This window comes from Trachymyrmex cornetzi, unplaced genomic scaffold (assembly GCF_001594075.2).
Source record: "Trachymyrmex cornetzi isolate Tcor2-1 unplaced genomic scaffold, Tcor1.1 scaffold55, whole genome shotgun sequence".
Lineage (NCBI taxonomy): Eukaryota > Metazoa > Arthropoda > Insecta > Hymenoptera > Formicidae > Trachymyrmex > Trachymyrmex cornetzi.
The window spans coordinates 120,006-133,084 of NW_017299861.1; the positions used below are offsets into that span (position 1 = coordinate 120,006).

Genomic DNA, 13,079 nt, shown 5'->3' on the forward strand with positions numbered 1-13,079 from the left:
CCGGCAGTGCCCGCCACGATATCACAATGGGTATATTAACAAACCCGTGCAATTGCAGCCGCAGCGTTGTCGTGAATATACGCGAATTTTTGCAACGTGCACATTCCAAGTACATGATTCGAGAAGACAGGGACTCGGGCAATAGTACCGTGACAAAAATGTTTCTGTAGAGTTGTTGGTAAATCTAATTTTTTTCTCGCGGAGATGCTTTTGTCGTGATAAAACGCTTTATAATGATGGGAGTAATATTTCTTTTGATATGTCTTTTTTAAATTTTACGTATGTCCAATAGTTTTTTTATTTTGATAAGATTCGTTATTCTCATTAAAAAAAGGAATGATAACATTTATTAATAAAAGACAAAAAAATTGTATTTCTCTATATTAATATTATTAAATACTTTACAAGAGTGTTGTGATTTGAAGTAACTATTAACAACTTAAGATTAATCCTTAAATATCTATGTATTATATAATGCAATGTTGCTCTTACTCAAGCGCATTTACCATTAAATTCCAAAAAGTCGTAAAAAATTTAATGATAAAAACTGCCAAGTTCCTCTTACTTCCTCTTATAATTACTATTTTTTTGATAAAGTTATATTAAAGTCGATGAATGAAAAATTGTTAAAGTCAAACTAACTTGAAATGTGACAAGTATTTAATTTCAGTGTGCAAAGAAAAATAGAAGTTTGGATATATGTATAATATAGAGAAATAATGCAAAACTAAGAAAGTTGTATGAAATAATTTTTTTGCTCTTTTTTTATAAATGTGTATTATTTTTATAAATGTGTTATTATTTTTTAAATATGGATTTACGTTACGATTATCGTCAGAAATATCCACATTCGCTCGCCTAAGTGCCTTCCACGCGATTTAGAATAAACATATGCGTGTGTTCCATAATAAGATCGTTTCGCGATAACAGAATTTTTACGCACGGCAACCCTCATTAGAAAATTGTGTATGAGATATCCGAAGCTTAGATTTCTACTATATATTGATTTTTAAACCGTTTCAAATGAAAAACCTAACAGAATAATGGATGTAACACTTCCTTTTTGATGGAAATTTATTTTGCTCTGCAAAAATTTACTTTTGAAAATATAATTAATTTATCACGAAAAAACATTTGTAAATTTATCAATATATTGACATGTACTTTATGTATACTTTTGTTCATTTAATCATAGCGTCACACATAATTACTTTTTTATTACACTTATTAATAATGTCGGTATTAATAATTTAAAAAAATTTATTTAACACAGATTTTTGCAATATTTCTTTAGAAAACTTCATCTCTAGAAGTTGAAAAAAAGTTTCGTTAACTTGACATTAAATGATAAAAGAGGACTTTCTAATTTTATAATTTATATATACTTTTTAAGATTATATATATATATATATATATTTCATAAAGGTAAATTACGAATCGCTAGTAACAAAAAGCCTCTTTCGTATACTCTTTAATATCTTTAACAGGAAAGTTATTACGTTACATAGACAGAAGAATTCTGTGGCGATGAAGAATACGATGAATTTGGGACGCCCTGTACAATTTTCACGAACTTTCTACCAGTTGTAGAAAGTCCGGAGTAAATACAATTCCGTTTGTTCAATGCGCCTGGAAAACGCTCTCGATCTCTATCAGATCGCTCAAAAGCCGACACGCGTTTCATTATGGGATGGATTGAACTTTTTTTCTTCCTTTTTTCGCGCGGCAAAAATTCTCGTGCCATGTTTCACCATTATTCATCGTGCATTTATATGTTTGTGTATTACACGTCACAAACTTAGTACATGGCTTAGCAAAAGTGTCGTACGAAATATATATATGTATGTACACATAGCTATAATACATATTTATTGTTTATAATACATATATTTGTATAACATATATTAATATACATAGGTTTGAAAAGTTAGGTAAGTTATTGCGAGATGATGTCACAATTCATAAAGAGACGTCACTGCTAATAAGTATAATCATTTTTAACATTTATGGGATGTAACGCATAGTTAAAGTTGGAGATACAATTGAAAGCACAGGTAATAGGAATAACAAATTTTAACCATGTACTTTAGTATATACGGTTTCTGATTAGGTTGAATCCTTAAAGGTTACTGTCATTATTGTTTGTATTTTTCAATTTTATGCATTAGGTTTAACGTTTGAATCAAATCATTTTTGCAATGGTTATATAACAATAAAAAAAATGTTGTCATAAAACAGTGTCATTTGAAGAAGTTAACGCGCAAATAAAAGCCGAGTTGGATGAAATTCATGGGTATGTAACCCTCAAAGGAGACTATGTTAAAAAGTAAAATTAATTTTTAAAAAATGCATTTTATTTATTTTTTTATCAAACTTTTCAACTATCTACGTAGTATATAATATAATATAATATATTAATAATATAAATAACATAATATATTATATACACATATGTACATATAAATATTATATGTATACATATGTAAGCCGGTTACAGGTTGCAATATTTTTTCGATGGATTTCGGAATGCAGCTTGCTCTCTGAGTGATTGGTTCTTACTTATCTAACCATTTACGTTCAACCGCTCTACGAGTAAGGCTGAGTTTCGAAATCCATCGAAAAAAAAGTATTGCAACTTTTCTGTAAGTGGCTGTACATATGTCTGGTAAGCACCCTCTCCCACAAAAAATTAAGATGATACCTATGTCAGAATTAAGTGCTTTTTATGTGCCAATAAAGTTTGATACATATACAGACTTGGAAAACCGGGAAAACTGGGAAAAGTCAAGGAAATTGAAATTGGTCATGGAAACCGGGAAAAATCAGGGAAAAATGTAAAAAAGTCTAGAATTTCAAAATTTGCTCACAATTTCCTTAAACTGCTCCTATTCCAAATAATTGTTATAATTTTTTAAATATTATATCTGACGTTTATAATTCAAAACTTCCGCACTTTAAACGATTTTAACAAAATAATTTAAATTTACATTTTATTCAGTATTTTTATTTGATCCCTCTTTTTCGTTGTAACTGCATTCTTTTTTTCAAAACTATAATTAATTTTTTGCTGGCTTGAATTTGCACCCAAAATTTTACTATGCTACTAAGCTTTTTTTGCGTTTTTAATAATATAACTTTCCTACAATCCTTAAGTCTAAATGTTAAAATTTACATATTTTATATTAGTCATAGAAAATTTTCCATTTTCATCTGAAAAATTTGGAAGTCAGGAAATTTTAAAATTTTCTGTGACAACCCTGATATAACATTGGTACAAGAGTAAAGTACCAGTTACAATACGGATAGCGAACTGTTTGTAGACTCAAATTATTCTCCCACTTTTGCACTTTCAAAATATGCACGACAAGATTTCGTGCTCATTCCTTTAACCGGAAAATCACCCCCCAAGTGACCATCCTGGTGGAAAAATTTCACTGAAATTATTCCACGTTTTGGAATACTTTTTTGGCAAAATTTCAGCATTTCAGAAAAATTTCAGTTTAATTTTAGCGATTTGTATTATAGCTGAAATATTCATTTTTAGCAAAACTTCAGCAAAAATTTCAGAAAAATTCAATAAAATTTCAGGGAAATTTCAGAGTAATTTCAGTTCAGTTTTAACGATTTTGCAGTATATTAGGGTAACTGTCCCTATTAATATACCTTTTAGCCAACTTGCTTATTACTGAATTAATTATTAAATATTGTAGCTTTAATTTTATCTGCTTGCAATCAATATCTCGGTTTTCCAACTATTTCTTTTTCTTCTAATATTTCTTTAATTTAAAAAATGTTAATACTTTATAATGTTTTTGACAAAAATAAAAAACATGTTTTTGTCCCTATTAGTGAGTCCTCCAAGCAACGATGGCCCTATTAATGTGCCCCTAATTTGTGTGTCTATCTACATTTGATTCATTTTAACGTATAGTTACTAAAACAGGTAATAAATTTAAGCTAATTGTTTAGGTTAATATTACATAAATCATTATTTCAATTATATTTATTTCAATGTACACTTATAACACAACGTTTTCAACTCCAATACAGAGCACATCAATAGGGACAAGCTTAAAATCTTGTAGTACGTATTATTGGATTCACATAAATTCCTCATATCTTTTGAAAAATATTTAAAATACTTTAATACTCAAAAAATAAAATATTATCTTCGGTATCGTATACATTAACAATTTAACTTAACAAAAAACATATTTTTTCTTATTTATTCGTGCTAGTTTTCTTTATGACTTATCGAAATACAAAAGCACACTAATAGGGACAGGCACAGTAATTGGGACAGTTACCCTAGTTGAAAAATTCATTTTCAGTGAAATTTCAGCAAATTTTTAACAATTTTACTGAAATATTCCAAAACACGAAATTTCAGCGAAATTTTTTTATCAGGGTATCCATTGCCTCCCCATTAGAGTAAAGTGCCAGTTAAAATGCAGATACCGAATTAGTTGTGAGCTCAAATTGTTCCTCCATTCATGTGCTCTCAAAATATGCACAACGAGATTTTGATACTCATCCCCTTTGACCGGAAAGTTACCTCCGAAGTGACCACCCATCATCTCCTTATAAGAGTAAAGTGCCAATTATAAAATGAAGATAACGAATTGATTGCAGGCTTAAAATATTCTTTTATTATTCTTTGGTGGTGATTATCCGGTCAAACGGGGTGAGTATCAAAATCTCGTTGTGCATATTTTGAAAGCACATAAATAGAGGAATATTTTAAGCCTGCAATCAATTCGCTGTCGGTAACTGGTATTTCACTCTTGTATCGGTGTTATGTGTATAAAACTTTATTGGCATATATCTTTTAAACCATTACGGTTACATTAATTTTGACTTGTTATTTTGAAAGCACATAAAGAGCACAATTTTGCTGTACTAATTTTTTTTATTTTGTATGTAATTTAATGAAGGAGGTGCTAACTGAACGTTAAGCGACCCTACATTCAATCGCGATTTCCTGCTAAACCATTCGAGCACAAAAATCGGCATTAGAGCACATAATTAGCATATAAAAAGCTTAATTCTGGTATAGGTGTCATTTTGATTTTTTTGGGGAAGAGGGGAGATTGTGTGTGTGTGTGTGTGTGTGTGTGTGTGTGTGTGTGTGTGTGTGTGTGTGTGAACTAGCTTACAAACATGTACATATGTACCGTGATATATATGTAAATGTACATTAATAAATAAATGTATATTCTGTTAAGGAAGAAAAAATTTTTTTTTAATTGGCCTCTCGGCTCAATAGCTTCCATTTTATGTCAAAAAAACACTTTTAAATTTTTATCAAAAAATATTACAATTTAGAGGTCATTAGTAGACAATTTTTAAATCAAATTTTCGCTTTTTTCTTGATACATCTGATGCGAAAATGATTTAATCCAGGTTTTAAATATAATACTATGTTTTTTTTTTGTGAACACGACGCAATGATTTATTTAGTCCTACGATATATACCTGAAGAAATACAGCCTAATTAATGTGGAAAAATGATCAAATTTTGCGTTCAAAGTAGATTTTAGCAACGTTCAAATAGATCCGTATCTCCCCTCAAATCGTAGGTCCGTTCCCTCAGAACAAGATCCACTTGAAATTTTTTCAAGATCTCCTACAGGGCCTTAGTCCCACTTTACTGGACATTTTTACGATAGAAAAAATTCTTTTACAAGCTCTAAAGTATATCGCTTTGTAATCTTCACATCCTCGAATTAAATGCCTCAATTTAACAATAAAAATTCTTTATCAAGAGAGGTAATAAAATTAATACATAATACCAATGAAAATGTGATTTAATTAGTTGTAATAAACTATACAGAAGAACAAAAATAGAAATGGAATTTTGATGGAACCATAATTAATGATCCAGATAATAAACTATCGAAAATTTTTATAATAATAAAATACAAGTAAAATTCCAAAAAATACATTTACTAAATTGTAAATTTCAAGGTTCAATACGTAAATGGGTTCTTTGGAATTTTATGTGTATTATCAAAATTTTCGATAATTTATTATGGACGGACTCTGTGGATCATCAATTATATATATCCATTGAAATTCCATTTCTATTTTTGTTCTTATTGTATATTTATTATACAATTAATTAAATCATACTTTCGTTGGTATGGAAAGGTCCTTATTATGAGATATCGAGTTTATTTTGAGTACATGTTAGAGAAATCTGTGGGCAGAATTTTAAAAAATAATAGGTTATTTTGAAGGGAATTTAATAAGCTTTAAGATAATGTTATGTAAAATTTAATTCAAATTTTATTTTTTTTATAAATTTTATTTAAAGAAATGTAAAAAATGAGCAAATCGCAAAGTCAAAAAATTGTGCTCCTAATATGAGATGCCCTGAGAAATCGATAATAAAACGCGAAGTATCAGTATTGCAATTAAAAAATTTTATTTAATGTTTCTAAAATACAAACAAACATAGCCAATGCGCGCGCAAAATAAGTGCGATGCATTGTACCTAGGACTTGTCTTCAGATAGTTGGAAACAAGCATCGCAGAAACAGGCATTCGACGTTTATTCCTACTGCCCTTTTTATTATTGTACAATAACATTTATACTTCAGCAATGATTTTCACTATGACATAGAAGCATAGGTTATTTCCATCGACATCTAGAATGGACCACTGATGGCAATGGTGGTGGTAGAAAGACGATTAGAGTGAGAGGCAAGAATAATAAGATCGTTCTTTCTCTGTTTACTGAAGCCTGATTGGTTGTTGTTAATCCAACAACCAATCAGGCTAGTTAGAAACAACAGTAAACAGAGAAAGAACGATCTTAAGTATTATTCCTGCCTCTCACTCTAATCGTCTTTCTACCCCCACCATTGCCATCAGCGGTCCATTCTAGATGTCGATGGTTATTTTATATTAGAAATACCCTGGATATCTCATATTACGATTTCCACACCTTACGATCATCAAATCTAACTTTTATAATTAAGCAATTCAATATATCCCGTATTTTTCTATTAGTACACAGAAAAAATATTAAATTTAAGTAAATATTTTTCCAAGTAAATTATTTACTAAATGTAAATATATATTTATTTGATACACGAACCATTAATTTGATTTAAGTATCATTATATTTTATTGAGCAAATATTTATTTGCTGTAAATAAATGTTTACTTGGAACTATTCAAAGAAATATTTACTCAGATTTAGCTAATTTTTTTTTCAGTGTACGATCTTATTCTATCACCACATAAAGAATTTGTCGCCAAATATTTATTTATTAAATAATAAACAAGGTTGAAGGCTAATCTCAACGAAACTTAAAGACATCCAAATTCTAAAATCTTTTTTTCCAACGATTACAGGCACGATCTAATAATGAATTTTCCACTAAATAGTTTTTAATCCAAGGGCAATAAATTCATGGTGGAACCAATAGATAGTGTTTATTAGTTTAACGGAAACGCCGCTATCTTATATTAGGCGCCTACCTCATAATAGGGGACTTTCTTCTATGTACTCATTTTATTATCTTAATAAAGAATTTTTATTGTCAACTTGAGGCATTTAATTCGAGGATGTCAAGATCACAAAGCGATATATTTTAGAGTTTGTAAAAAAATGTTTTCTATTCTTAAAATGATATACATATATTATAGTTCAATTAAATGCAATTTTCGAAAGCCCTGTAAGAGATTCCGGAAAAATTTGAACTGGATCTTGTTCTGGGTGACCAGACTTACGATTTGAGGGAGGTAATGACCCATTTGAATGCATGAAACCCTGCTAAAATCGACCTTGAACTAGAAATTTGATCACTTTCACATTAATCGGGCTATATTTCTTAAGGCGTATATTGTAAAGCTAAATAAATAAATTACTTCGTATAGCAAATCAAACTAACCAAGACTCCTTATAAATCAAAGAATTGGAAAAAATACAGGCTTTACGAGTCAGGCGCAGAAGACGTCGCGCAAATAATACACTTATGAAGCTAGAAACTTCTTTATTTAATTGCGAATACTGGCTTTAATCCTAAAGCCAGTATTCTTTCCAATTCTTAAATAAATTACTGCATTGTATTCAGTGACTAAAAAAACATCTACAGAGTCATATTTAAAATTCACTAGTGGCTTCTAAACCCTAATATTTTCAAACAAAAATTTGAGTGTTCTTTTGGCATAAAATAGAAGCTTTTGAGTCGAGAGGCCGATTAAAAAATTTTTTTTTCCTTGACAGTCTAATATACAGGGTGTTAGTTAAGTATGTTCCCAAACTCAACAGAGCGATTCTTTGATTTATTTCAAAAAAGTCCCCCCATATAAACACGTGTCCTAAACGGCTTAGTTTCTGAAATAAAAAAATTTAAACGTGTAGTAATAATCTGTTTATTTGAAAGAAATACAACTTGAACTAGTCAAAAACTAATCAACAACAGAAAAACAAAAACAGGCTTCAGTTCTTCTGACAAAATAAAACAATTAGATGAATTATTGAAAATGTCCACCTTGCGCCATGATACATCCATCGAGCCTTCTTCTCAAAGATTGACGTACACGCTCAAACATACCAAGTGTGTTACGTATTGCCTCGCATGAACTATTCGATTCCTCAAATCATTCTCATTCTCAATTGGGGTGATATAAACCAATGATATCAGATGCCCCCAAAGGAAATAATCTAAAGGATTTAAGTCTGGTGATCTAGAAGGCCAAGGTTGAGTTCCTGCTCAACCTATCCTGTATTTCGGAAACTAAGTCGTTTAGGACACATGTTTATATGGACTTTTTTACTTGAAATAAACCAAAGAATCGCTCTGTTGAGTTTGGAAACATACTTAACTAACACCCTGTATACATACATATAATATACAGGGTGTTTGGAAAATAATGATAAATCTTTCGCATAGGGCAAAATGGACTAAACGGAGAAAAAATATCCTCTACCATTTTGCAATTTTCGCAATAGTTAACAAGATATTAATTGCTAAAAATTGCTGAAAATTGGTCTTCAATAATTTTTTACTCATAATTTTTTACTCAAATATTATCAACTTTACAAAAAAGCTGCAACAGACGAAAATTGTTTATTTTCTTCTCAGAATTCTACAAATTTTTTCAGAATTTTTTATCAACTTTTTAGTACTGCATTTTATCATTTTTGCTAACATGAGAAAATATGGTATTAAAAAATTCTGAAAAAATTCTAAAAAAAATTCTTAGAGCTTTATATATATGAGAAAAAAATAAATAATTTTTATCTCTTGCAGTTTTTTTGTAAAGTTGATAGTATTTGAATAAAAAATTATTGAAGTCCAATTTTCTCTCTCTCGGCAATTTTTAGCAATTAATATTTTGTTAACTATTACGAAAATTATAAAATGGTAGAGGACTTTTCTTCTCAGTTTAGTCCATTCTATCCCTATGCGAAAGATTTATCATTATTTTCCAAATACCTTGTATGTGTGTGTGTGTATATATGTATACAGGATGTCCGTCCATAAATGTCGGAGCAAATATCTTGCAACTGATTGAAGTTACAAGAAAGTTCAATAAGAGAAATTTGTACGACTCCGAGTCAGCTACAAAGTGCACGTAAACATTTTTTTTATACTCGTAGCTTTTTCGAGTTATGTAGGTTAACATAGTTTTTTTAAATGGATACCTATAATTTTTTTGCATATTTGTATAGTAGGGAGCATTTGCAATCAAAATCATATGTAGTAAAAAATTGCTATCATGCATCGTTTACGAGATAATTGACATCTTAAGTATTGAATTTTAAGAAGTTGATTTCCCATATCACAATTTGAAGAACAAGATTCAAACTAATATTTTGAAGTCGGTTATGTCGAACAGAATGACTGACCTTCAACTCGTCAAAATACGCGACTGCTTGTTTTGATATGGAGTATGATATTTAGTATTCGTTAATTATATTCATTATATCAGTCAGTCAGTCAGTTGGACGATATTTGGAATTAGTGAAAAGTATGATATGCTCGAGATGTGGCATTTAAGTAATGATTATGCGTAATGAAAATGAAACTCGGCTACTCTATCAACAAAAGTATCCAGAACGAAGGATACCAAATGGTCGTACATTTCAACGAGTCGAAGATGAATTACGTCGAACAGGATCGCTAACAAGACAACGTCGTACAATCAGAACAGACGAAGAGAAAGATGGGGCTCCACCACATAATACACGTGCTATAGCCAACTTTTTAAATAATAGGTTCCCTAATTGTTGGATAGGTACTAATGACCCTACACGATTGCCACCGAGATCTGTGGATTTGGTCTTGCGATTTTTTTCTTTGGGGATATATTAAAGATATTGTAAAGACTACGCAACTGTTCCTGAAAATGAAGAAGATGTACGACATAAAATCACTACAGCTGTTGAAGGCATTACAATAGAAATGCTGCAGTAAGTAATGAGAAACATTATAAAACGCGTTGAATGTTGTATTGAATATGATGATTAAAATTTGAGCAATTTATGGGTTAATAAATGTTCTATAAAAAATATTGTTTGTTTTCATCTTCAACCTCGCTTTGACATTTCAAACCACGTTCAAAATTACTTAGAATCCAATGTACTACTTTGATATTTAAGATGTCGATTATCTCGTAAACGATGCATGATAGCAATTTTTTACTACATATGATTTTGATTGCAAATGCTCCCTACTATACAAAATATGCAAATAAATTATACATATCCATTTAAAAAAACTATGTTAACCTACATAACTCGAAAAAGCCACGAGTATAAAAAAAATGTTTACGTGTATTTTGTAGCTGACTCGGAGTCGTACAAATTTCTCTTATTGAACTTTCTTGTAACTTCAACCAGTTGCGAGATATTTGCTCCGACATATATGGACGCACACCCTGTATACAAGGTATCCCGACCTTTTTGCCAATCACTTTTGTGTAGATAGAGCGGACTAAACTGAGTCGAAAAATCCTCTACCATTTTGCAATTTTCGCAATAATTAACAAAATATTAATTACTAAAAATTGCAAAATATTAGTCTTGAATAATTTTTTACTCAAATACTATCAACTTTACAGAAAAACTGCAAGAAACAAAAATTATTTATTTTCTTCTCATATATATATAAAGTTCTGAGAATTTTTTCAGATTTTTTTAATACCGTATTTTCTCATGTTGTTAAACATAAGAAAATAAAGTACTAAAAAGTTGATAAAAAATTCCGAAAAAATTCTTAGTTCTATGAGAAGAAAATAAATGATTTTTGTCTCTTGCAGTTTTTCTGTAAAGTTGATAATATTTGAGTAAAGAATTATTCAAGACCAATATTTGGCAATTGCAAAATGGTAGAAGACTTTTCGGCTCAATTTAGTCCGCTCTATCTACACAAAAGCGATTGGCAAAAACTTTCGGGACACCCTGTATATATATATATATATATATATATACTGCAAAATATTTACGTAATTTTACATGGAAGTTACATGAATTTTTTGCAAGGTGTCCAAAAACCACCGCATTTCCTCTTAAAGGCGTATTCTTGAGTTAATGGGCTTTATCAGAAATAAATAAAATATTCTGAAAATTTTTCCTAATATTCTTTAGACTTATAAAATACTATAAATAACATTAAAATGTAATCGTTTAAGTTTATTTTGCCATAAATTTTATTTAAATACCGTTATATATATAGTCAACATTATATGAATCCAGTAATCGCGCGTCATTGGTCGTGACGTCATTATTAGCTATTTCGGCGGATAATAAACAGCAATCGAATATAAGACGCGTTGTTTTGATAATTTTGTCGTTATTATTACAAAAAATGAAGAAATGTGTGGCAGTGATTTTGTGAAGGCGTAATCAGATAATCTTCCTAAAATTTCAACGGGAATGATTACTGATTATTTTATAAATAATGAATGCTACAATGTAGCCGAATCAAGTGGAGCTAAAATAAAAAGGTAAAGTAGTTAATGTTTGTTAATAATGTTCAAATACAAGATCAGTATAATAGTAATTTGCCTAAATTTATTTAATAATAATAATTGTATGTACATTCTTTACTCAAAATGCTCAGAATGTAACGTTTGAAACCTAACCTACAAAAATTATTAATAAGTCTTATTCTCTATTGTAGATCAGAACGAATAAATTATGGTGACTCTGCAGTGGGCTGATTGTTGTGAATATTCTCGTCTCTTATAATTTCTATCCACTGTTTTCTCGCTTCATCTTTTGGCACTATTTGGTGCGAAAATCTTTGTAGATGAATTAATCGTCGTATTTCCACACTCACGGAAAAAATAAGATTTATAACGCTTTTTTCCGTATCTTTTTTCATTTGACATTTTGTGTTGTAAATTCGAACAGTATGGCTGACAGCAGTTTTAAATTTAAACACGATGTAAATAAGCAAATATGATATAGTGGATGCGACGATGGGGTTTATTTAGCTCTCGATGGCTAATAATGACGTCATACGACATTTTCGCGCGAAAAAGTCCGATTCAAATGCGACAATTTTTATTTCGTTATTAAAATAATAAATATGCATGACATAATTTTTTATATATTTCTTTAAGAACACATATGGCATAAATTATTATTTAAAACAATAAAAAAAATATTGTTGAACCCCATTTTGAGACGAAAAGCCTAATACGAAAATGTTGAGACTACAATAATTTTTTAAATTATGAGCTAACTTTAAATGTTTATAAGTAAAAAACCACTTTACTTTTATAACTTCTATTATTATTTCTGGTTTCTTTTGAACATTCCAAGGCGAAAATTCTAATACGAAAATACCAAGGCTATAATAGTTTTTGAATTACAGACTATCTTTAACCAATTATAATTCAAAAACTATTATAGCCTCGACATTTTTGTACTAGGATTTTCGTCTCAAAATTACCTCAAAAATACGTTCTTAATAGGAAATGCGGTAATTTTGGGAAATCCTATATAGAGGAAGGTTACCGATACCGACATACCACTTTATTTTTAGACAATATTTCTTAAACAAAAGGTAAAAATACAACTTCAAAAACATAAATACAAAGTAAAAAATGTCTTC

General features: G+C 29.6%; 1 protein-coding gene across 1 annotated transcript in view; it reads left to right on the forward strand.

Moving 5' to 3' along the window:
- The window catches only part of mura (ring finger protein murashka), a 26,812-nt gene that overhangs the window by 828 nt on the left and 12,905 nt on the right, over positions 1-13,079 (forward strand). The window contains 1 exon segment of the mRNA XM_018514665.1: positions 1-30. This exon segment is cut by the window's left edge and continues 40 nt beyond it. Coding sequence (XP_018370167.1) covers positions 1-30 — 30 coding nt within the window.